A 24,371-nucleotide genomic window follows, 5' to 3' on the forward strand; every position below is an offset into this window, starting at 1 on the left:
ACAAAATCAGTCACTATTACCAATCCCGACCCACGGGTAAGGTGAAAATTTATAAAAAAGGAGGTAAAAGACTAATCAAACACGTTTACGGTGATGAAGAAGTAATGCACTGTCATTTACATGGACCTTCCCTCGGTTGGGCGGATTAGTGATCGCTAGTACAAAGCGTTTGATTTTAGTGATGATTTCCGTACTGCTGTTCACACTCACTACTTGTAAGGCACACTGCAAATGGTGTTTTTTGTTTTAAATTTCTATTCTATGCACTGTACATTCGAACGCATTCAAGAGATCGGTTCATGCGAGAGTGTTAAGGAGCAAAGAGTCTTCTTCGCACTAGTCAATACAGTACAGACGGGGGTTTGCCCAACTAGAAGGTATGTTTTACACTACACTGTACCGTAGCTGAAATGAATATCCTATGAAATTATGTGTATAATTATAAAAATAATACATTTTACAAAAACTTGTTTAAAAAAATCAGTACAAAACATGCATGCAAAACTGTACTACAACTAGTCACTAGGTTCACTGCGAGTAGGTCGGCTTGTGTTTGAGCTTGTACTGTATCTGGAATGGAAGCAATCGTGAACAGGCAAATGTCGTACATTATTAGTATGGGAAAACTACGCTAAATAAACTGAAAAGTTCAGTGAGACGGTCTTGTTTTTGCGTACAAAATCATGCTCCAATAGGAAGAGGTAATCTTTCGATCTTGTTAGGTTCATGCAATCTTTTCAAGCTTTTTCCAAAAATAGCTCCGCAGCGCCCAAAAAACTTAACCCATTATGCATGCTATGATTTAGTATGTCGGAACAAAAGGTCCGGCTCCAGGCACTTCCTGGGCCATACAGCCATTGTCTGCCTTCGAGCAGTTGCCGCGTTGCGTGATTGATTCCGATATTGGAAACATTTCCATCTAACGATAAAAGCATCCATGCTACGATGCATGACCGCACGATGTCCGGCCGGACATTCTTTCTTGCCGGCTGTATCGTTGAGAAGCAGGCTGATCAAAGAAGCATAGCAAGGAACAGATTCGCCACATTGCAATTGCTCTTCATCAAGAAAGCTTCCTTCATCCGTTTCAAGCTTCCAGTGATGCACACTAATCTGGTAGTAATTTTATCGCTTCGGTAGAGCGGACATTGCTATTTCGTAGAATAATTAGAACGATGACGGAAGTACAGGCTTGGGTTTGGAAAAGTTATGCGAAGCTACGAAGGGTGGATGCGATGCAATGCTGTCTGAAGGAAGCGCAAATACACGCGAACGTAGAGCATCAGCCAGTGTCTTCCGATGCAGTGAGACACTTTAAAGCTCGCAAATGCCAGAAATAAACAAACGACCATTGTTGCTGTGCATCCATGCGACATAGAACGCCTCGCAGCAAACAACTCTCTCTCTCTCTCTCTCGCTCTCCCTTCTGGTAAAATCAATAAATCCAAAAATAACACTTTTTAAAACATTGAAACGTCCCGTTAACTGGTGCATAAACCAGTCGGGAAGCGAATCACTTATTGCGCCGTGCTTCTCGGTGCTTTGGGTGCCCGTTGGCATTTGTCCTTGTCGTGTATTTGCTGGTAAGCATCCCTACTTACCTACCCCTCGATCGATACTCGACCGTTATTCTCAGTGTCCCGAACTTCCCCAGACATGAGCCAGGGTATGAGGTGTTTAATCGTTAAACAAAATGGCGCCTTAATCATAAAAAAACCGAAAACTGAAGCACAACAAAATCAAACTTGGCGAAAAATCTACCACACAAAAAGTGTAAAAATGTTATGAAAATCACTAGCAGAAACCAAAAAAAAAAAACAAAAAACTTGCTCTAAAACGGCTTTACTTTGCGCATTTACAGTGGCAGCTGGCAGTTAGCCGTTAGTGCCTCGTGTGCTGCTGCAAAACTTCAAAACATGCTACCATTCAAAAATTACGCAACACTCCTGTTCCGGCGCTGGTGCTTTGTCGTATCTTTCATGACAGATTTAGCACACAACCAGAGCACGTGGCCAGGCCTCCCGACCTGCACCGTGGCACATACCTGCAGCAGATCACCTTCGGAGATTTCCTCTTCCGGTTCCTCCTCTTCCTCACTGTCCCGCTCGTGCTCGTGGCCTTCTCCATCGCCGTCCTCGCCGTCCGCACCGTCCTCACCGTCGCCATCACCGTCCCCGTCACCATCACCATTGGGGTCACCGTCCATTGGGTCCTGCTCCATATCCTGCTCATCGCCATCGTCCTGATCGTCCATGATGCTCGCACGCCGATCGTACGCTCACCCGATGGTTAGTAAAAGCTGGGTAGTAAAGCTGAGTACAGAAATGTATTGAAAATTTGCAATCACTTTCACACCACTGCTGGAACACACGCGTCCACTCGAAGCAACGGTTAGCGGAAAAGTGAAAAATCGAATTGAAATTCAACAACTATTCTATCGCGCAGATTATTGCGTTGCTATGGGCTTTGCACGGTCTTACCACAGAACGAGTGCACCGGGTGCTTTCTATCCGTTTCATACTCGCTTGTTTACTTATAGGTATATGACGACAAAAGGATACTGTTCCTTCGAGACCACTCCCTTGGTGGAGTCCTAAATGTGAAGGCCTTGAGGGAATTGCAGTTTGTTGAACGGCGATCAACAGCCGGTTTGCGTTGCTAAGCATTTTGGGCGCGTGCATACAGTCGGTTTTGCTACGACGCAATTACCAAACATTCTAACGTCAGGAGTAGGTACACTTTTCAGGAAAAGTGCTCAATTGATGAAATATGTTTATGAATGTTTCAATGTTTTTCAAAAAGACCCCAACTATTATTAAAGAAATAATGATTTTTTTCTTAAATTTAGTGTTACTTGCGGATTTTTTTAAAGAAACAATCGGCTTGAATACGCGTTAGTTTAAACAATTGTTGTATTAGCATAATCCTTTTGTATGTAAATAAAAAGTCGAAAGCAATGCTTGTTATCTTATCAATTACGATAAAAAATCAGTACATGATTTTGATGTTTTGGACCCCAAAATTCTTACTTAGCTAGTCGCAGTTCAGAAAGATTGGAGTCTTCCGATCCCTGCTTGAAATTGCACAATGCTTTCAATACAATGGAATTCTACATTTTTTAGTTTTATATTCAGAAGATTTTATAGCGTTTTTAATTGGATTTGCTTGATCATGAATATGTGTTTTTTATTCTTAGTTAAACGTAATAACGGTTGTTCTATTTGCATTACATATTTCATTTAAAATAGCTGAATACTTATCTACTGTAAAAAGTAAATAGCTTAGACTTTAAATATTTATACTACGAAATATAGGATATCATCATCAAATATAGGATATCTATCAATGTCTTAGTCGCAACAAGTTAATTTTCTCCCATTTATATTTTTTTTTTTCAAAAAAATATATAAGCCTCATTGTATAAGTGTCTACTAAGTTATAACTTATAGCTATCTTTGGGCTCGCTTCAACATTGTCAATCCTTACGAAATAGAGTAGAAGCAGGTGGAAATCGACCTCTGTCTAGTCTAGTATGAACCAAACAATCAATGAACGCGCGCGCTGGATATGACAAACTTTGTGGATTGTTTATCGTCCAGAAATTCATCGCGTTGCAAGGACTTACTATTCCGTTGGTAACATTTAAGGCTAGGTCGTAATGCCATAATTCGGAACACAGGTGGTCCCCGAGATACACGAATACACGGATTCGGCAATACGCGGATTTCTAAATTTGACTGTAATTTGAGTGAATTGTACTGATTTGACACATCAATTGTCAAATGCAAAATAAATTCCCTTCTGGTTGAACTTTTGAAGCTTTAAGAAGGTTTAAAACTTTTATATACAGTGAGATTTATATCTAATAATTGTTAAATTTTTTCACGCCAAGATAGATTATACGAAAATGAGTGATATATTGGAGGAATATCGTAAATTGGACTTGCGCGGAAACTCGAGCTACGCGGTATTTTGTGACCCTACGGGTACGGTAAACGGAAAACGTTTTTGGTTTTCTGTACATGAAAAGAAAAAAAGATAAATTGTATATAAATAGTCATAAATGTTATAAGACTAAATTAATTAATTAATAATTAATTAACAGTTAATAACAAAAATAATAATTAAAAACTTACTTCTTAGATTAGAGGCAATCAGATCATTTTTTCGGAAAATTCCATTTGCTACCATTTGTTAAACGAGGTAAACGATGGCGTCCAGCTTAAAGTTTCAGTAAAAAAAATCACAAACACAACAAACATCAAGGATACCCTTTAATCGACGCCGCAAGGTGTCGTCCCACTTATTATCAAACTTATCGTTTCCATATCAACAGAAACAATCTCTTTTCATCGATTTTTGGAAACAACAATGCCACGCCTAGCCATACCGCCTGTTGCTGGCCTATTAATAGTTCAAGAACGTTTCCGTATAAATTCATTCATCATTAAACCACGACCCATTGTCTGAGGAGACAGGTGATCAACAGGTGGGCAAAGGTTAAGGTCGTTTGTTTGCTCCTCATTCATAAACAATTCATTCAACACGCGGGCGTTCCGCGCAGTTAGATCAATACGCCACGCTTGTTGCTTAAATTTTGCACAATATCCTTTACAGCCTACTCAGCTGTTAATCTGTTGCGTCCGTTACTACCAACCGAAGCGCCGTTGCTAATGTCTGTTGCCAACGACGCTTTGGGTGTTGTGTAAACAAACACAGAAAAAAGCACGTGTTAATTTCATTCCATTCCATGCCGCCAACAAACAACACCAATGACCTTTGCGTGCATTGTTGTATGAAGCATACAAAAAATACAATAAATTGAAAGGATTCAAAGACAACAGCAGTAGACAGTTAGGTGCAAAACCAAAAACGCATTAAAATCAACTCCTTTGGCCCAAAGGCAAGCCAAACATTAAAGCCATCGACCGCGTTGCACGTGCCAGATCTTTGCCGGTTCACGGTGCGCTGTGTGAACGTTGTACGGATTCATTCACGCCTTTTGCACTGGCATTGCTATGGAGAGGACAACAGGCTGTAGAATGGCAAGAAATTAATCTAAAATTTTGCAGTCTAGAAATGTGCCTGCCGTCCACGTTTTCGATTTCGTCCCGATTTCAAATCACAACCACGTCGGTAAATGGGGTGGCAGTATTTTTTTTTTCTTTTACTATCCAATAATTCGCAGGATTGTCACGTGATCCAACTACAGCGCGATTGTCCTTTCAATCCTTTCGAGAGAAGATTAGTTGCGTAGTTTCTACTGGCTCGCAGTCGTAATGCTGCGATGATGCGAACCATCTGGTATGAAATTAGGTTAAGTTGCATCATCGTCTTGAAGGCAAACAATTCGCTTTATTGCAGCCAGTATTCCAGCAGGCTTACAAAAATCCGGCATTATCCCCAGCGAAAGCGAAACGCCTTTTTTTGTAGCCTTTAGTACAAAACGCGCGAACAATGTTTTTCGACAAAAGAAAATGTGAAAATTATGCTCGTTTATGTTTATTTGCGCTTGATTTATTGTGCGTGAGCCTGTTGGCGTTTGGAAGGTGGGTTGGATATGGTTTACGACGGTACGCACCATCTATTCCGGAAGGTACTTTATTGCCCTGGGATAAGGCACACGGTGCGTCCCTTTCAGCATCAAAACGTTAAAAAGAGAATAGTGAAACGCGGCAAGCAACAGATGGAAAACACGACACACTGTCATGGTCCGTATCATTCAATGTTTAACAAACTGAAATAAGAGATTTAACCTTTTACACATGCAACAGGTAGTTGTCGGATTTGGGCTTGTTTTTTTTTTTGTTGTAACCACTTGATGGAGCAATAGCTAGACACAAGACAGTTCCCAATGTTCTCAATTTCAACGCCCGCTTCCGACTGAGACACGCTTTGGAAAGGTGCTAACAATTTCACTAACAAGGCTTAGCTTTTCATAGGTAGCCGACCGCAACCCAGAACCCTCTCGCTAACAAAGAACACTTATTAGCACCTTCTCACCTCGCTGAGCAAACAAATCACTTTCACTGTGACATCTTAATGTTGCTCTAGAATTCCCCAAAAAAAGACACTTTTCCTAACCAGTCCATTGTCAGTAGTTGCTGTTACCCGAACAAGAGATGAAGTTCCGAGCAATTTTTCTCCTATCCGCCGTACTGAACCACTGCTGCTGGGCTGGTGCTGTTGCCAGCGGACAAGCAAAAGCATTGATTTTCCCACCCATGACTACACTGCAGGTAGGTAGCAAAAAAAACCAAGTGCCACACCAGCCGCTGAAAGAGTAAACCATCACACCGGTCCCTTAATCAATCACCCGGGTGGCAATTGTTAATGCTCCCCTCCCCGATCTCTGCTCCCATCATCTCCCAGGTCACGATGTGCACCGTTACAAATGGGCGCTTGTTTAAGCCCCCGAAACAGGAGTACGCCGTCCGGCGGCTCGGTATCAATTTGGGGTTCCAGGTGAACTACAATCTGCCGTTTCGATTGCTGGACTTCTACAAGCCGGCGTACTGGGCGCGGGCCCTCATCGGTGTGGTGCAGGGGCGGTTCAAACCGACCACCGTCGTGTCTGCCCGCGACTACAAGCGCTCCGTTACGCATCCCAGCTCCGACTTGACGGCGGGGCAGTTGTACCATGCCGCGGAAGAGCTGCTCCAGGCGATGGAGTTCGGTGCCGACTGTTTGGCGAAAAGTATCTGCGAGCTGGCGCACAGTCCTTTTCACCGTGAACCGAACGGCAGGGAAGATGTGCTGATGGAGGTGGCACATTTTTTGCTCACGTAAGGATATAGGCGGGGAGGTTTGCCTGTTGAAAAGTATCAATTTTATCGAACCTTTCAACTATTTTTCAGCCCATCTTTTCATCGTTCCTTTGGAGAGTCGGAATATCGTGACCGGGTTAAGTACGAGATGGCGGAAAATCTTGGCGCGAGTGGAGCCAACTGTGAGCTGATTTACGAAAGCTGTCCTAAATCGTTGCTGGCACATTATTCTAAACTTGAGTGAAGTAGTGATAGTAAAAATGAAGTTTTTGTCGGAATCGATTCTGGCTAGCTCCGCAGTTTTCTGGAATCGATTCCGAATAGTAGGTCCAGAATCAGTTTTCAGGATTGATTCCGGAATCGGCTCCAGAATTGGAATTGGCTCCTGAATTGATTCCGGAATCGGAATCGGTTCTGGAATCGAAATCGGCTCTCGAATCGGAATTGGCTCCTATATTAGCATCGACTTCCAAACGGAGTTAGTTTCGGTATCGCCACTGGTCCGGCGTCCAATCATACTACGAATTGATAACCGCAAAAAATCAAAATTTACTTGTAAAAGATCCATTCTCATGGAGAATCCCGGAATGATTTCGCTTCTAAAACTTCTTTTTTCAATTCAAGAACTAATTCACATTTCGGAGCTAATTCTAATTTTGGAGTCAATTATGATTCCGTGTTCGGGGCAAATAGTGATTCCCAGGTCAATTCCGATTCCGGAGCCGATTCCGATTTCGAAATCGATTCTGGAGCCGACTTCTCAATCGGCTCCAGAGTCAACTCCGGAATCAGCTCCGGAGTCAACTCTGGAATCTGCTCCGGAGTCAACTCCGGCATCTGCTCCAGAATCGGTTCCGGAATCAGCTCCGGAATCGACTGAGGAATCGGAATCGATTCCAGCATCGGAATCGTCTTCGGAATTGATTCCGAACACGGAATCGGAATCGGGTAGGTCCGATTCCGAGCTCCCACCACTAGAGTGAAGCTCACTTAGCTGTTAAAGTGAATTAAGGCAAATTTGTAAAGAAAAGAATAATAAATTGGATTTTACATCATACGTATTTTTGTAGCGTCGAATGTGTAGGTATATCTAAAAAAATGAATATTTGTGCCCGGTTTCAATGTTGCACCAAACAAAACCGGACGTAGAACTAAATCGTATCCTAAATACAATTTCAGTCCCTTTGTATAACTGATCATCTAGCTGTTGGCAACTATAAATGAAAGGGATTCTTTTCTACCAGAAGAGTTATCCACTCTAAACATTTTAAAAAATTTAAATTTTTTCTCAAACATAAAGACTCACGTTTCTCGCCGCGCCTCTACTGTTTCAACGACTATTTTCAATTTCACAAGCAACCGAATCTTCGTGTCATCAACGCGCTAGCGTTAACACCACACTCACAGGCCAAAAACGGTTTTTGCGAACTCACCAACGTTCCAACTTGATGCGAATTTCCCTCGCTGGCGATGATTTTTGTACAAAAAATAGCTCAAAATTTCCATCCGAGTGGACCAAAGTAGCTCATTTGACCAAGTCAACCAACTTGTTCTATGTTTGAAAACACAAAAAAGTTAAAATGTGTTCAAATCTTTTTTTTGCGTTTGGCATTATAAAATTCGATTTCAGATGAAGCAGAAATATCGCGCGAGACAAGTAGCTCTGTTTGCAAAATTGAGCTACTTTTTGTCGCTGTATGGCTATTTGAGCGGTAAATGACGGGTAGAGAAAATGAGCGAGAAGTAGCGATTTGTAAACGTCAAAAACCCTCGCCTTGCCCAACGGGACTACCAAATCTGCCTGACAGAAGCGATATAAACAAAGTGCAGAAACTACAGAAATAACATCGTAAAATTAATGGAATTCTGGTGAAAATTCTACAAAACTCAACATAGTGGGATTGTCCGCTTGCTTACAATTTTGGCCGATCCTTTTATAAGTGCGAAGTTAAACACACTGGATTCATATCAAATCAACCCGCTACAGCCCTTGAGCCCAAACCACGGAGCAGAGGGGCAAGCAAACAAAAATCGATGACAACAATCATTCCACGCAATCGTTGCCTGCTGGCCAGAAAGTAAGAGTTTCCCAGAACCACCCCATCAAAAGTTTCCAATGTAAACCAAAAAGAAAAACAAACCTGTGATCGGAAACGTATCAAAAACATTTAAAAATGGCCACTGCAGCTATGGCAAGAGGTAGAAAGAAATCGGCCACCACCATCGCACCCAAAAGTAACCATATGGATACGGAAAGCGATGAACAGGAGGTTAGTGTGTGTGTTTCCGGTGTATTACAACTTACTAATTTCCCATGAACACTTCCAGTACACAGCCCTCAGCCGGAAGCTGCAAAGCAAGGTGGAAGCGCTGAAAATTATGCGCTACGAGCTCGAGAAGTGCCGCACCGAGCGGGACCAGTTTAAGCTGATGGCCGAAACGATACAGCTGCGGTACTCCGCCATCAAGAACAGCCTGAACGCGCCCGACTTCCAGGCGGCCGGGTTTGGCAACAGTTCCGCCGTAAGTCTGCTGGTGAAGCAAACGCGCGAACGCAACGAAGCGCTCACGACGGAGGTGGAATCGCTCAAGCAGCGGCTGTACGATCTCGAGGGCGACATAAAGGTGGTACGAGCGCGAAACGTAGAGCTGCAGGACACGTGCGGCAAGCTGCGGGCGACCAACGAATCGCTTCTCTCCGCGAACGGCGACCAGACTTGGCAGGCGGAAAAGTCGCAGCTCATCGCGCAGCTGGAGCAGCTGCGGAAGCGGAACGCTCAGCTGCAGTACGACTTCCGGTCGCTGCTGGACGAAAAGGAGGAAACCGTCACGGAACGGGACGCGTACAAGTGCAAAGCCCACCGACTGAACCACGAGCTGAACGTTGCGCTGAGGGGTGCTGGTGGTGCTGGCGGTGCCTCCCAGACACTGCTGGACATTGACGGGCTGATACTGGAGAACAAGTACCAGGCCGAGAAGATTGCCAACATCGAAAACGAGCTAAGTTTGGCGCGGCAAGCAGCAAGCAAATATAAGGTAATTGTTCGGTTTAATTAGGAAAAATTCCCCCCGGAATGTCCGGCGAACTAACAGCTCACGTGTGTGATCATATTTTTTTTTTTGCTCAAACCTAACACGTCATGCTTACCAGTCCATGCTGGAAACGAACCGGAAGAAGGGCATTATCAAGCTTGGCACTAACAACAATAACAAAACGATCATGTCCCATTCACAAGGTTTGCATCACACCGCTCGTTCTCTGTCTCTCGTTCAATCGCTGTACAACTGTAGTGGATAAGGTGTAGCAACTAATAACCTTTCCTTTATTTCGCCCCCCCCCCCCCCCCCACCTTTCAGTGAAACACCTGCTGGAGAATGGAACCGTCGACGAGCTGCCGCTCAAGGCGGCCACCATATCCGATCTGAAATCGCTCTGTCTAGCGCTGCTAGACAACGTGAACGACAAGAGTCTCGCTCTCTCGCATCAGAAAAAGACGAACAAGTACGGTGTTACGAAGGAAGGGGATTTTTTTTTTGGTGCTGTGTTTCACGCTCTTTCTCTATTCCTCCCCTTTATAGGCTGCTGGCTACAAAAATAGCGGAACTGGAGCGACACATCAAAACGCTTGCTGGCTGTGACGATCGGGCCACTATGGCGAGTCTCTCGCCGTCCCAGTACCTGCTGAACGGTTACAGCTCGGCCACGGTTGATCACCACCAGGAGGGTGAAATTATTGTGCGACACGCTCGGGAAACGTCCGACCACACACTCGACCCGGCCGGCCCGCTAGAGGGCAACAGTTCCAGCGGCCCATCGCACAGCGGTCAGCGCACGGAACCACTATCGTCCAGCTCGAACAAGAGCTGCGTGCTGAGCTGCTCCGACGAGGAGGAAGAGGAGGAGGACGACGATGACGTTGCTGGCCGCTGCACGGGCGACAGTGCGACGACAAACACCTCCAACACGGAAGAATTGCAGGCAGCGATCGCGCAGCTGGTAGCGTCCGTCGAACGTGAGCTTAGTGCGGACGAGCAGCTACCCCAACTGCCCGACGATATAGCGGCACTCATCGAGCAGTTCAAGGAAGCGTCGTCCGGCGATTGCACCTCCTAAACAGTCACCATGCTGATCTTGGCTGATCTCTTTTGTTATTTGCGTTTTTCGAATCGTGTTGTACCCACCTCTCCTTACGCTAAAGCACCCTATCCAGCCAAGAACAGTCGCTAACCTTTCCTCGCTATGGCACTATTGGAGCTGATGGTGGTAATTTATTCCGCCCCGAACTCGATTCATCCTTCCGTGACGTCAGATCGACGCAGCAGAAAAGAAAAAAAAAAACGTGTGACAGATTTGAGCCGAACCGGATCGGGAAACAAACATGTTATCAGTAATAAACACTTGAACAGAACCGAAGCTACAGAATGGCACGTTTGCTTGGGTGATGTATTTTTTATCGATGTTTATCTATCACGAAGAAAGTAAATCTTTCGATCGGGCATGTGTCTGTTTGCTCAACGGTCTGGTGAATATTGATCGCCTCTGTGTGTCTGCCCCTTCAAGAGCACATGCTCTATGACGTTTTGGGGCACACGGCACTCGGAACCTCCCGATGATCACCTCCCCTACCCCCTGGTGTGTAGTGTTGGTGCCGTTGACACTGGCCAATTGTCCGATGCGCTAATCTTTGCATCATTGTTCCATCCGGCGCAAGACGCAGGATCGAGCCGAATCGTCATGTTAGCGGTAATTCGCTAAAACTCACCGCAACGCAACGACAGGTGAGTTTACCGCCTAACTCCCAGCAAGCACATGGGGCAGGCGGAGGAGGGCGCGAATACATATCGCTACTGGAGGTGAGATTTATCGGCTCAAGCCAACCCCCAAGTCAGTCCGCCCCTTCCAATGCACTACAGAGGCCCTGCTTGCACAGATCCGCACCATCTCTATATATATAAGACGGTCAGCCCTGCGCCACGCTCAGACGGTGTTTCGGGTACTAACGGGACGGTCGATCGTTTGTGTCGGGTGTCGGTTCCGGTTTTGCTCATCATTTTCCTGTAACCAAGCGAATGGTTCGCCCAGTGCTGTGGGAGGCACACGCCAAGGCAACAAGTGAAGGGACTTTATCATCCAAACCTCCAACTCCAATGGCAGCATTGGTGGATGGTCCGTGAGCGAGCACATACAGCGCGTACACGCAGTGGCTTTTCAGTTGGTGTGTCGGAAATTGTAACCCAAAAGACGATCCTTTGTATTAAGAAAAAAAAAACAAGTGAAGGAGTGTGACAACACAGGTGGAAAAACAGCGAACGGTCAGTGAGTTCCTGGGTACAAGAATATTGATTCTAGTGTCCCTGTACAATGGTGCGTAACGATGCCACCGCCGGCAAGGGGTACGATAACCCGGCCGTGGTGGTCTCCGACGAATCGGTCGTGCTGGAGATGAACAATGGCAATGGCCGCATCCATCGGGATAGTCTGCTGGGGCTGAGGTAAGTTGAGGCCAAGGTTTGGACGAAGGATTATCGATGATCACGTGGTGTAGTTGCGAAATTTTCTGGATTTAAATCACGAACAGACCCAGAGATACCTTTCAAAAGATATGGCTTACAATTCTGTTATAACTCAACCAATCGCAATTAATCAATCATTGATCATCTACAAGCATTGGAGCCTTAACGAGTCATCCAAGATCTTTATAAAAGGCTCCGGGCACGTGGACACCCATGTGACTCGTGGTTGCTTACGAAATGCTCTCAGAAGTTGAAAACAGTCATACAGATATGACTCTTGCAAAGATGGAGAACCTGTTCTGTAATCCATTGATTTGAAAACAACTAAGTCTTCGTTGTGAATAGAATTTGCAATACTACGGCACCCGTGTTCCAAGAATCGCTCATTACAAACTCCAGTGACCTAGTCTCAGTCTATGGGTAGCGGCCATACCACGCCACTGCAATGAATCTATCTCTCGCAGCTATTATGGCACTATCTGCACATACACACACTTACACAAAAATGATTCAATTAACACCCGATCTGTTTGCCGTACTCACTCACCCGCTAATATTCGCTAACTAATGGTGTGAAAATTTCAAGCCCCAACTCACCCCCCCCCCCCCCCCCACCGAACTGCTGGTGTCCGTTGAGGCTATTAATTTGATTACGACTCACCCGTCACCAGCCATCTCCCATGGCACGGATGCCCTGAGCTCCGGTCAGCCCTGAAATGTACCTTCACCTGTCGTGCCTACTAATCCGCGCGCGTGTCCCATGTCTTAAGATTAGGCATCACCTCCAAACGACATCACGGTCACTGGATTGCCACCGCCGCCACACCGCGTAGCATGCTAATCCCAAACCCACCCAACCCTTCGTTTAAACCACTTCGTTCACAGTGAGCCACTGCCCCGGCTGGACCACTACCGGGCATCGCAGCGCAATGCCAAGCGGCCGTCGATCGGGGTGCTGCACGGCGATCGCGACTCGAAGGCCGGCGGCGAACCGGAGGAACTGCTCGAGGAGGAAGCGAAAGCGCCGGGCCACGCGATCCGGCTCGGCTGGGTGCAGGGTGTGCTCATACCCTGCCTGCTCAACATCTGGGGCGTGATGCTGTTCCTGCGCCTCAGCTGGGTCGTCGGGCAGGCCGGCATCGTGCAGACGCTGATCATCATCGCGCTCTCGTACGTGGTGTGCGTCATGACCACGCTGTCCCTGTCGGCGCTCTGCACGAACGGCCAGATCAAGAGCGGCGGCCTGTACTACATCATCTCCCGGTCGCTCGGTGCCGAGTTCGGGGCGTCGGTCGGTATCGTGTTCGCGTTTGCCAACTCGGTTAACGCGGCCATGAACACGATCGGTTTCTGCAGCTCGCTCAACGATCTGCTGCGTAAGTAGATGCAGTGCCGGCGTCATCTACGTCCTCGTAAATTAACGAAATGCACCATCCCCCCAAAAAAACACACACACACACACGCACACAGGAAGCCTCAATACGAAGATCGTCGACGGTGGCGTGAACGACATTCGCATCGTCGGGTCCGCCTTTCTGCTGCTCATGATCATCATCTGCGCCGTCGGCATGGACTGGGAGGTGAAGGCCCAGAACTTCCTGCTGGTGCTGATCGTGGTCGCGATCTTTAACTTCATCATCGGTGCGATCGTCGGTCCGGGCGCGTCCAGCGAGGAGCTCGGCAAGGGCTTTCTGGGCATCTCGGCGACCCTGCTCGCCGCCAACATGGGCCCGGGCTACACGGTGATGAACGGGGTGCAGCAGAACTTTTTCAGCGTGTTCGCCATCTTCTTCCCGAGCGTGACGGGCATCCAGAGCGGGGCGAACATCTGTGGCGATCTGCGCGACCCGGCCAAGGCCATCCCGAAGGGTACGCTGTGGGCCTGCCTCATATCCGCCATCTCGTACGTGCTGTTCTCGCTCATGGCGGCCGGTGCCGCCGTCCGGGAAGCGTCCGGCAATGCGTCCGATCTGGTGGGCGTCACCTTTACCAGCTGCGCCGCCGGTGTAAGTAGCACAGGAGCCGTGGGAAGTTGACAGAGACAGGAGCAAATCGGCTCAATCGGTTGTGTGTGTGTGTGTGCGTTTGTTTTTTTCCTTCCACAGAACTGTACGTACGGTCTGCTCAACGATTACACGGTGATGCAGCTCATTTCGCTGACCAGCGCGATCACGTACGCCGGCTGCTGGGCGGCAACGCTCAGTACCGCCCTCACGAACATCCTCTCCGTACCGCGGCTGATCCAGGCGCTCGGCATCGATCGCATCTATCCCGGGCTGATCTTCTTCTCCAAGGGCTACGGCAAGCACGGTGAACCGTACCGCGGGTACGGGCTCGTGTTTCTCGTCTCGCTCATCTTCATCCTGATTGCCGATCTGGATGCGATCGCGTCCCTCATCACCAACCTGTACCTGGCGTCGTACGCGTTCATCAACTTCTGCACGTTCCACGCGGCCACCGTGAAGCCGCTCGGCTGGCGGCCAACCTTCCGCTACTACCACCCGTACGTCAGCCTGCTCGCTACCGTGCTGTGCGTCGCGATCATGTTCCTCATCTCCGTCGTGTCGTCCTTCATTGCGATGGCGTTCATCTTTGTGCTGTATCTGGTGGTCGTGTACCGCAAGCCGGAAGCAAACTGGGGCTCCTCGGTGCAGGCCCAGGCGTACAAAACCGCCCTCAACTCCACCCTCAACCTGGAGGGTACGAGCGATCACGTGAAGAACTATCAGCCCCAAATCCTGGCGATCGCGGGCGATCCGATGCAACGGCCGGCACTGATCGATCTGGCCCACCTGATCACCAAGCACAGCTCGCTGATGGTGATCGGCAACATCATACCGCAGCGGCTGCCGTACAAGCGGCGCCGGGCCCTGTCCGACATGGGGAAGAGCTACCTGAAGGACTCGAACATACGCGCGTTCTACAAAATCGTGGACGGGGTCGACTTCGACCAGGGCGCCCGGTGCCTGATTCAGTCGACCGGGTTCGGCCGGCTGGCACCGAACATTCTCATGCTGGGCTACAAAACCAACTGGCGGGCGGCGAACCATCAGCAGCTGAATGCGTACTACAACACATTGCAGTAAGTTGGCAGTTAGCAGTAAGAGCAGGGGTAGTGCTTACTAGCGTGCGGTTGTTATCATTCTGTCTCTCTCTTCCCACCGCGTCCCAGTACCGCGTTCGATAACCGGCTCGCCCTGCTGATTCTGCGCATGGGCAAGGGGCTCGACATCTTCAAGGGCCTGTCGAGCAGTGACCTCTACACGACCGTTCCCTCGCCCCAGGAAACGACCGTATCGTTCACCTCGAAGCGGATGGCCGCTCGCCGCTCGCTAATGCCCGTAAACTCCAATCTCGACCTGCACGAGCTGATGCAGTCGAACCGTTCCAGCCAGACGTCCCCAGCGCCCACGTTCCACGCTGCACCGGCGTTCGACTATCCGTCGCCGCCGGTCGTTCCGGCCGAACCGGAAGCGAACCTGTTCAAGCAGAAGCAACCGAAGGGCACGATCGACGTCTGGTGGCTGTACGACGACGGTGGCCTCACGATGCTGCTGCCGTACATCATCACGACCCGCTCGAAGTGGGAAAAGTGTAAGATACGGGTGTTTGCACTGTCGTCCGTTAACGTGCAGGAGGAAGAGACGAAGTAAGTGGTGGCCCCGCACGCAGTGCAGTGGAGGAGAGGACTTGCTTAATCGCTTATAATCCGGTTTGGTTTTACTTTCTTTTTTTTTATCGTACCTCAAGCTTGAAACTGCTGCTCGACAAGCTGCGTATCAGCTACCTCAGCCTCACGATGGTCAAGGTGACGGACAAGCCGATGGAATCGACCATCGAGGAGCACCGGGCGCTGTTGCGCACCGTCGCCGACACGAACGACGATCTGCCCGTGCTGTCCGAGTCGGAGAAGCAGCAGCTCGAAGTCAAGACGAACCGCCAGCTGCGCCTGCGCGAGCTGCTACTGGAACACTCGAAGTCGGCCTCGCTTATCGTCATGTCAATGCCCGTCCCCAGACAGGTAGGGTAGTGGCGCGAAACCATCGCAACCAGGCCTGTTGCGTAAACGCTTGCTTACACTCACGCTTTGTCCACCTTTCTCCTTTTCCCGCAACCAGGACACCGTATCGGCCGTACTGTACATGTCTTGGCTAGAAATGTTGACCAAGGATATGCCACCGTTCCTGCTGGTGCGCGGCAACCAAACGGAGGTGCTCACCTTCTACTCCTAAACCGTAAGCCCACCTTTAAACCTCCATTGTTACATTGATGTTGTGTTGCTCGAGATGAAATAAAGCTGATCGAAAAATTGAAAACCACAAACATTGCACGATCAATTCTTCACAGTCCAGAAGTTGTTTTGTGTGTGTTTGTCTCGCTTACCTGTGCTGAATGCCACGCTCGAGCCCTTGATTGCAAATTTAGCGCCATTCTTCGACATCCAACAGTCGGACGTAAATTGGGAAAGCATACGTGCTGCACGTGCTAATTAGATCAGGCCGGACGATGTGTTTTGCTACGGCCGTTATGGGTGGACGGATCGACGATCTTCGTTTGGGGTATCGTGAAGCTTTACACGTCACAACACATCAAACCGCTTTTACAGTCAAAACAAATTGTTGGGTAATCATGGAAATAGAGAAAGAATTGACTTTGTGAGTAAGTTTGAAATGTGCTTTTTTTAAATTGCTAAATACGGTCAATGGTGGATGAAGGAGAAATACGGGGAGGTGGATGAAAGATTTCTATGTGAATGAGTTTTGCACTAAAAAGATAATCATATTACAGTTTTCAGCTTATCGCATTTTAGGAAAACACTATTTAGATAAATAAAGCACAATTTACTTTGAACAATATTACGATCAAATGTTGTTAAAGTTAGCTTTATAATTATTTATGTATTTATGTATTTATTTATTTATTTATTTATTTATTTATTTTCATAATTAATGGGCCTGGTACTACATAGACTATGACCCTTGCTTACTAATCTCTGAGCGCGCACGAATCTAAAATCCTAATTTAAAGCTCTGCGTAGTCAAATGAAAGTCAAATGATTCGCAATACGAATTGAACTGTCTACACATTGTCAATAGAGGGTCGTTACTCAGGGGGAGGGACTCAGTCGCGTCAATCAGATGTCTCAACAGTTGATGTCTACAAACACTTTTTGTGCCACTTTTTCGGAGATTTTCGAGGGATTGCAGCCCATGCAACAAACATCGCGTGCGGTAGTTTGGCGTATTAAAATGTCCTCTGTAAGCGACGCAATGAACCTCGACTCTAGTAAATATACGTTGCACAGATTCAACTTTCGCACAGAGCTCTACTGTTTAAGAACACCACACTACACAGCTAAACTCAAGGATGGATCGGACTAGACAATTATACAATAACTTTAAATACAGAGGATCTCTAAATTCAATAGATTGTTGGATAGCGAAACCTAACATTTTGATATCTCTGAACGAACTCTGAACGATCAACAGGTAAACATAAAATTGGACACTTTCTTGTTAATTTTATTTTTAGTTCGTTTGCAATCGTTTAGGTTTAAGGAGAATTTCGTAACAAAAAAAACTGAAATTCTTTTAGCTTCAATATAGTTTAAATATTATAAATCAAATATATATATAGAAAGAAACTAGTAAACATACATTGTCAAAGGTCGTCGAGTTAATTACTTGCACTTAACATAAAGGGAAACTAGGAACAGTAAGAAACGCAATGGAACAAAATCCCAGACAAGCCCACGGGCAGGGAAAGTGAACAAGGTCGTGAACAAGATCTTCATCAGGGTCCGATTTCAGGCGCAACTGTAACATTGAGATCGAAGCTGTGCCAACTAATTATAGCGGAACTGCTAAAATTCCGAAAATGGCTCAGTGGTCTAGAGATCGTTAAGTCCTCGTGGCATGACCAACATAGAAACCTAAAACAAAACAAAAACCAGGCTCGTTGAGAAGATCCCTGTAACTTTACTCTATCAACTAGATACTCCTGTAGTATGGCTGTATTGTGTAACCGACACTTAAAGACACTTCAAAACAGGTAAGAGCTTCCACAAAAAGGTTCGAGAAATTGAAGCCTCGTGGATGGTGGTGCTTCCCCGTACACCGAACTAACACGTACTGCATTCCTATACCGTTTGATCATAGTGCCAAATTCTGGAACACCACAGCCAAACTGACGACCACCATTGAAACGTACCGCGCACAGCTGTTTAAACTAACCGTAAAGGCACATTGGCAGAGTAAAAACATCCCAACACCCTAAGCTTGAGCCGCACAGTTGAGCGGTTCGTTCTGTTAACAGGTGCGCTGAGAAAGTGCGCGAAGTGTAGTGTTGCATACAAAAACTGTCAAAAAAAGGCTCAATCTTCTTATAATTTATAGCTACCGGGTGCTGTGTAATGAGTAAAAGTACAGATATTATTTGCTGCAATACGTACATATAAAGCAAAACGTAAGTGTAGCTGTACCGTCTCTAAATGTGTGAAAGTTTGTCGGGCTTTCGGGGGGATAAACCAGTCATTTAGCAACCAAACACTTCCAGATGATTCGCACTAATTAAGCAAAACAGCGTTTGGGAAAGCAACACTGTACTGTATCAATGGTGGTGTTTTGTTTCCCTGTCCCTGGGACTGCCGATCGATCGTAAGCGGAACTAAACTGGTGCGAACCGGTGCCGGCCGGTAGTCGGTCCGTTACTTCCACTGAGCGCTTTTTCGCAAAATGGACGGATTGAATAAGCACTCGGCAAAAGTGAAACTGTTTGTAAAATTAATTAGAATGTTTTAAAATGATCATTAAATCACGATTGGAATTTTTGCAAAATTATGTAATAGTAGCTTACTTGTGAACTCTCTGATCGCTGATCTTCGAAACATCTTTCACTCTTACATTACACGCCGAGTGCTCCAGCTGATCAATACTCAATCATGTAACACCATCAAAAACGAGCCATGATACCTTCAGAACGTTCACTAGCTAGCTAATAACACACAAAAATGAAACCAACTCCAGCAATATCACCATTCGCAGTCTACCACTTGTTCGTAACGCACGATCGAGCAGCTGATTTGCTCGTTTGTTTGCTTAGACACTTGTCACCTTCCCGCCGTTCGGCTGCCGCAAAAAGGCGGGCACTCCAACTTTACTTGATCTTCCCGAAATAACCCAAATTTACACCAATTACTCAAAACAACTTGAACCCGAGAACACAGAGAACGGAGCAGCGTGAATGTGGGGTTTTGTTTGTGCCTCCCCCTCGAACTTTTTCAATGTCCAATGCTCGATCGTATGGTATGGTTGGCAGTTTGGCTGGCGCGATCGTAACGAACGGTTGTGCTTGGAAGAAGGTTTGAATTTTCTATTTACCTCTTTACCTGACAGCGGGTTACATACAGCGGACAAAATTAAAACATGGTGTGGGACCAGTACGGTATAGTGAGCGTAACCCATCGTGTGCTAGGCTCGTTAAGAAGGCCAAAAAGCGTACGCCCGGGTGAGAATGGTGCTACTAATGTACAGAACGGTGAGCGCCTTAAGACGCCGAACGGAACGCCACCAACTGATGTGCCGAAGGTCATCTTTACCGTAGACGATGAGCAAAGCTGGGCCTCGATCGATCTTGAGTCGGGGTACGACGATCGTACGGCAAACGGTGCCGACAGTGCGCACGATGCCGACCACCATCTGACCACGTGAGTGCAAAAAAGGCAAAGGAGACGCCTGGTAGTTTGTAGTGCATTAGGGTGTTTCCAGTACAAGTCTTTTTAAAATGCGATCGCTTTCCTTTGCTAGGGATCCCCTTCCACGGCTGGAGCATTACCGCACCTCACAGAAAGTGATCCGGCGGCCCTCGATCGGCGAGCTGCACGGTGATCTCGACGAGCAGGACACGGTAAGGCATGGTTTCGCAAGTTTGTACACGCACACGCATCAACGCTTCCTATCTCCCGGCAGGATGCAAACGATAGGAATGATTCGTGTCAAACCGGCCCAGACCATGCTGGCATCCGGCTCGGCTGGGTGCAGGGTGTGCTCATACCCTGCCTGCTCAACATCTGGGGCGTGATGCTGTTCCTGCGCCTCAGCTGGGTCGTCGCGCTGGCCGGCATTCTCGAAACGCTGCTCATCATTGGCCTCTCGTATCTGGTGTGCGTGATAACGACCCTGTCCCTGTCGGCGATGTGCACAAACGGGCAGGTGAAGGGCGGCGGCATCTACTATCTCATATCGCGCTCGCTCGGTCCCGAGTTCGGCGGTGCGGTCGGGATCGTGCTCGCCTTCTCCAACTCCGTCTCGGCTTCGATGAACACGATCGGGTTTTGCAGCTCACTCAACCAGCTGCTCGGTAGGTGTGTGGGTGCCGCCGCACAGCGGGTGGGAAAATTCTCTAGGAAAATTCTTCTTTTTACCACACAGCAAGCTTTGGAGTGAAAATCTTCGACGGTGGGGTCAACGATATGCGGCTCGTCGGCACGCTAACGATCCTGCTCATGGTGCTCATCTGTGCGGTCGGGATGGACTGGGAAGCGAAGGCACAGAATGTGCTGGTCGTTGCGATCGTGCTCGCGATCGGTGGCTTCACGGTGGGTGTCCTGCTCGGGCCACGCACCGATACCGACCGGGCGAAAGGATTTACCGGCCTGTCCGGGGAGCGATTCGTCGACAACCTTGGCCCGGACTACCGGCACAGCGAGGGCATCGAGCAGGACTTTTTCAGCGTGTTCGGCATATTCTTCCCGAGCGTGACGGGCGTCCAGGCGGGGGCCAACATTTGCGGCGAGCTGAAGGACCCTGCCACGGCCATACCGAAGGGGACGCTGCTGGCGCTGCTCATTTCCGGCCTGTCGTACGTTGCCTTCGTACTGCTGGCCGGTTCGGCCAGCTACCGGGACGCATCGGGCGATCTGGCCGATCTGGTCAATGGTACGTTCGGTCGCTGTAGCTCCGGACCCCAGGAGCCCTGCCGCTACGGGCTGCACAACGACTACAACATCATGCAGCTGATGGCCGTGTCCGGTGCGCTTATCTATGCCGGTTGCTTTGCCGCCACGCTCTCGACAGCGCTCACGAATCTGACGTCCGTGCCGCGCATCATTCAAGCGCTCGGGACGGACCGGCTCTACCCGGGGCTGACGTACTTCGCGCAAGGGTTCGGCAAGCGGAACGAACCGTACCGCAGCTATGCGCTCGTGCTGTGCGTCTCGGTGCTGTTTGTGCTGCTCGCCAACCTGAACCTGCTGGCACCGCTCATCACCAACTTTTATCTCGCCTCGTACGCGCTCATCAACTTTTGCACGTTTCATGCGGCCACGGTAAAGCCGATCGGTTGGCGACCGACGTTCCGGTACTACAACCAGTGGGTCAGCCTGCTCGGGACGGTGCTGTGCGTGCTGATCATGTTCCTGATCGACATCATCTCGACCGGCGTGACGATGGTGCTGATCTTTGTGCTGCATCTGGCCGTGATCTACCGCAAGCCGGACGTGAACTGGGGCTCGACCACGCAGGCGCAAAGCTACAAGAGTGCGCTGTCCGCCGCGCTCAAGCTGCAGTGCGTGGGCGACCACGTGAAGAACTATCACCCGTCGGTGCTGGTGCTGACCGGGCAGCCGGCCACCCGTCCCGCCCTGATCGAGCTGGCGCACCAGATCACGAAGCGCCAGGCACTGCTGATCGTGGGCGACGTGGTGCGGGACCGGCTGTCACACCGGAAGCGTGAGCTGCGGTCGCGCGACTGCCGCAGCTTTATGGAGCTGCGCAAAATCGAGGGCTTCTATCAGCTGATCGATGGCATCGGGCTGGAGAAGGGGGTGCGCGCGTTAATACAGACGTCCGGGGTGGGCAAGCTGTCGGCCAACATTGTGCTGGTGGGGTACAAGGCGGACTGGATGCGGTGTCCGGTGCAGGAGCTACATACGTACTACAATGTGCTGAAGTGAGTTTAGCGCCGCTGGATCATGATGATGATGATGCATTCGTATCCGTATTGTGGAATGTATTTTTTCCGTTAATTTACAGCGATGTGTTCGACAATCGGATGTCATTGGCCGTGTTGCGACTGCCGAATGGGTTGGATTTGTCCTACCTAACATCGGACGGACCTTCGAACACCGGCGGCAGTCTGGGCACGATCGCGAACGATTCCTTGTCGAGCCTGCAGCAGCATATCATTGACGCCTCCGCAGCCCATCAAACCACCAACAAGCTCATGTACGTCGATTCCAACCTTGGATTCCAGGGCGCCGGGAAGGTGGGCCGAACGGAGAGCCCTTCCAACACGAGCCGGGAAAGCATCGCGTGCTCGACGCGGGCCGAGTCCTGTCTGCCGCTCGAACTGCACGACCGGCTGAACGTGTTCCGGCACAAACAACCGAAGGGTACGATCGATGTCTGGTGGCTGTATGATGACGGTGGGCTTACCATGCTCATACCCTACATCCTCTCGATGCGCTCCAAGTGGGCCGACTGCAAGGTGCGCGTGTTTGCCCTCACCAACCAGCAGCGGGAGCTGGAGCTGGAGCAGAAGAAGTAAGTAATTGCGTTAGCTGCTTCACCCAGTGCTGCAAAATGTCACTGTCAATGTCATAAAAAATGTGACTGAAACAAAATCCATATCAGCGTCACGTACACAATTGTGATAATCAGAGGTGATACTCAAAACGATTGGTGTGACCAACACATGCTTCATGACATTTTTGCAACCATCCCTTGGTCAGTCACTATGTCATGACTTTTTTACTGTGAACAGTTCTGCAAAATGTCACTGACATAGTCATGACCATTTCTGACTGAAACAAAATCATGTCAGCGTCACGAGCTCTACTGTGATGGTGAGAGGTGAGACTCAAACAGTTGGTGCGACCATCACATGCTTTGTGACATTTTGTGCGACCAACACTTGGTCAGTCACTTGGTCGTGACATTTTGTGTCGGTGATCATCGCAATGGTCATGGGAGATATACAGTGCTTGCGAGTAATTCCAAGAAACAAAATGAATATATTTTCTCGCACTGTTTGACCCGACAGACAATCAAAGCAGGCAGAGCGAGAGAGCATGCTCATTTTGTTGCTTGGGACCACATGCCAAGTATATTCCAAGAATGTCGTGATTATCACCGACACAAAATGTCGTGACCAAGTGAGTGACCCAGAGTTGGGTGCTAAACAAAATGTCACCAAGCATGTATTTGACCCAAACAACTGGTTGAGTCTCACCTCTGATCATCTCATTTGAGTACGTGAGCTGATTTGAGCATCGTTTCAGTCATGAGTGTTGGTGGCTGAAACAGTGGCATTTGGTAGCACTGTTCACAGTATGAAAAAGTCATGATTATTCTTGTGCCGGCAATAAGCTTAATAACACTCACACGTCGCGGTCGGCTTGTCATGACGCACATGCATTGAGTATCAGCAATGAGCATCAAGCTACCACGGATATGTTCATTTTTTTCGTTGGTGAAAATCTCGTGATGCTTATGACATTTTGCAGCACTGGCTTCACCTTTGCGAGGCATTACACACTGATTTCCTTTTGCTACCTGCTCTCCACTCAGCATGGCAAACCTGCTGGCGAAGCTACGGATCGACTACTCATCGCTCATCATGCTGCAGGACGTGACGCAACCGCCCCGGCCGGAAACGGTCCAGCTGCACCAGCAGCTGCTGAAAAGCTTCGACCATCTGCCGGCCCATCTGACGCCACCCGAGCTAAGCTCGCCGGAGCGGGTTGCGCTAGCGGAAAAGACCCATCGCCAGCTGCGGCTAAGGGAGATGCTGCTGGAGCATTCGCTCGAGGCACGCTTGATCGTGATGTCCATGCCGATGCCGAGGATGGTACGTTTGCCGCCCGAAACTGCCGTGTGTAAGCGTTTAAATTGTTCTTTGTTCCTCCCATCGCACCCAGGGTACCGTTTCGGCCTCGCTGTACATGTCCTGGCTGGAGATGCTGTCCAAGGACATGCCACCGATGTTGCTCGTGCGCGGCAACCAGACTTCAGTATTGACGTTCTACTCCTAGGTGCGGTGCTGTGCGAGTCGAGAGATCTTTCGGTTTAATGCTTCTGTACACTAAAATAG

General features: G+C 48.5%; 6 protein-coding genes across 7 annotated transcripts in view; 5 read left to right on the forward strand and 1 right to left on the reverse strand.

Annotated features, from left to right (window-relative positions):
* Positions 1 to 2,396, reverse strand: part of LOC1269175 (dynein axonemal heavy chain 5) — a 24,240-nt gene extending 21,844 nt beyond the window's left edge. Inside the window, exon 1 of the mRNA XM_307780.6 lies at positions 2,045 to 2,396. Coding sequence (XP_307780.6) covers positions 2,045 to 2,254 — 210 coding nt within the window. The 5' untranslated portion in view covers positions 2,255 to 2,396. The remainder of the gene's footprint in view (positions 1 to 2,044) is intronic.
* LOC1269179 (lysosomal aspartic protease) overlaps positions 1 to 24,371 on the forward strand; it is a 77,367-nt gene that overhangs the window by 43,826 nt on the left and 9,170 nt on the right. The gene's annotated exons all lie outside the window — the stretch shown is intronic.
* Positions 6,083 to 7,092, forward strand: LOC3290789 (uncharacterized). 2 transcript variants are annotated; one of them, XM_560488.3, is made up of 3 exons: positions 6,083 to 6,239; positions 6,373 to 6,785; positions 6,858 to 7,092. In XM_560488.3, exons 1-3 carry the CDS (start codon positions 6,123 to 6,125, stop codon positions 7,009 to 7,011), a joined length of 684 nt encoding a protein of 227 aa, XP_560488.3. In that variant the 5' UTR covers positions 6,083 to 6,122; the 3' UTR covers positions 7,012 to 7,092. The 2 variants fall into 2 exon arrangements, with proteins under 2 accessions (XP_560488.3, XP_061506940.1); XM_061650956.1 differs by lacking the exon at positions 6,858 to 7,092 and having other exon boundaries at positions 6,373 to 6,789.
* LOC1269176 (coiled-coil domain-containing protein 149-B) lies at positions 8,548 to 11,181 on the forward strand. The gene is made up of 5 exons (XM_307781.5): positions 8,548 to 9,037; positions 9,096 to 9,803; positions 9,919 to 10,003; positions 10,125 to 10,269; positions 10,347 to 11,181. The coding sequence occupies exons 1-5, from the start codon at positions 8,942 to 8,944 to the stop codon at positions 10,879 to 10,881; spliced, it is 1,569 nt and encodes a 522-aa protein (XP_307781.5). The 5' UTR covers positions 8,548 to 8,941; the 3' UTR covers positions 10,882 to 11,181.
* LOC5667478 (bumetanide-sensitive sodium-(potassium)-chloride cotransporter) lies at positions 11,726 to 16,604 on the forward strand. Its single transcript, XM_001687765.3, has 7 exons — positions 11,726 to 12,260; positions 13,167 to 13,657; positions 13,752 to 14,287; positions 14,387 to 15,363; positions 15,454 to 15,930; positions 16,032 to 16,302; positions 16,400 to 16,604. The coding sequence occupies exons 1-7, from the start codon at positions 12,130 to 12,132 to the stop codon at positions 16,511 to 16,513; spliced, it is 2,997 nt and encodes a 998-aa protein (XP_001687817.2). The 5' UTR covers positions 11,726 to 12,129; the 3' UTR covers positions 16,514 to 16,604.
* LOC1269177 (bumetanide-sensitive sodium-(potassium)-chloride cotransporter) lies at positions 18,131 to 24,365 on the forward strand. Its single transcript, XM_560491.5, has 8 exons — positions 18,131 to 18,746; positions 19,676 to 19,986; positions 20,087 to 20,186; positions 20,249 to 20,639; positions 20,711 to 22,229; positions 22,313 to 22,822; positions 23,849 to 24,128; positions 24,199 to 24,365. Exons 2-8 carry the CDS (start codon positions 19,706 to 19,708, stop codon positions 24,310 to 24,312), a joined length of 3,195 nt encoding a protein of 1,064 aa, XP_560491.5. The 5' UTR covers positions 18,131 to 18,746; positions 19,676 to 19,705; the 3' UTR covers positions 24,313 to 24,365.

The sequence above is a fragment of the Anopheles gambiae genome, chromosome 2, assembly GCF_943734735.2.
Source record: "Anopheles gambiae chromosome 2, idAnoGambNW_F1_1, whole genome shotgun sequence".
Taxonomy (NCBI): Eukaryota; Metazoa; Arthropoda; class Insecta; order Diptera; family Culicidae; genus Anopheles; species Anopheles gambiae.

Coding starts and splice junctions, on each gene's coding strand:
- LOC1269177 (XM_560491.5), top strand. CDS start 19,706: ATGGTGTGGGACCAGTACGGTATAGTGAGCGTAACCCATCGTGTGCTA. Junction 22,230..22,312: donor ACGTACTACAATGTGCTGAA/GTGAGTTTAGCG, acceptor GTTAATTTACAG/CGATGTGTTCGACAATCGGA. Junction 24,129..24,198: donor CCATGCCGATGCCGAGGATG/GTACGTTTGCCG, acceptor CATCGCACCCAG/GGTACCGTTTCGGCCTCGCT.
- LOC5667478 (XM_001687765.3), top strand. CDS start 12,130: ATGGTGCGTAACGATGCCACCGCCGGCAAGGGGTACGATAACCCGGCC. Junction 13,658..13,751: donor CTCGCTCAACGATCTGCTGC/GTAAGTAGATGC, acceptor ACACGCACACAG/GAAGCCTCAATACGAAGATC. Junction 16,303..16,399: donor CAATGCCCGTCCCCAGACAG/GTAGGGTAGTGG, acceptor TCCCGCAACCAG/GACACCGTATCGGCCGTACT.
- LOC1269176 (XM_307781.5), top strand. CDS start 8,942: ATGGCCACTGCAGCTATGGCAAGAGGTAGAAAGAAATCGGCCACCACC. Junction 10,004..10,124: donor GATCATGTCCCATTCACAAG/GTTTGCATCACA, acceptor CCCACCTTTCAG/TGAAACACCTGCTGGAGAAT. Junction 10,270..10,346: donor CATCAGAAAAAGACGAACAA/GTACGGTGTTAC, acceptor TCCCCTTTATAG/GCTGCTGGCTACAAAAATAG.
- LOC3290789 (XM_560488.3), top strand. CDS start 6,123: ATGAAGTTCCGAGCAATTTTTCTCCTATCCGCCGTACTGAACCACTGC. Junction 6,240..6,372: donor CACCCATGACTACACTGCAG/GTAGGTAGCAAA, acceptor ATCATCTCCCAG/GTCACGATGTGCACCGTTAC. Junction 6,786..6,857: donor GTGGCACATTTTTTGCTCAC/GTAAGGATATAG, acceptor ACTATTTTTCAG/CCCATCTTTTCATCGTTCCT.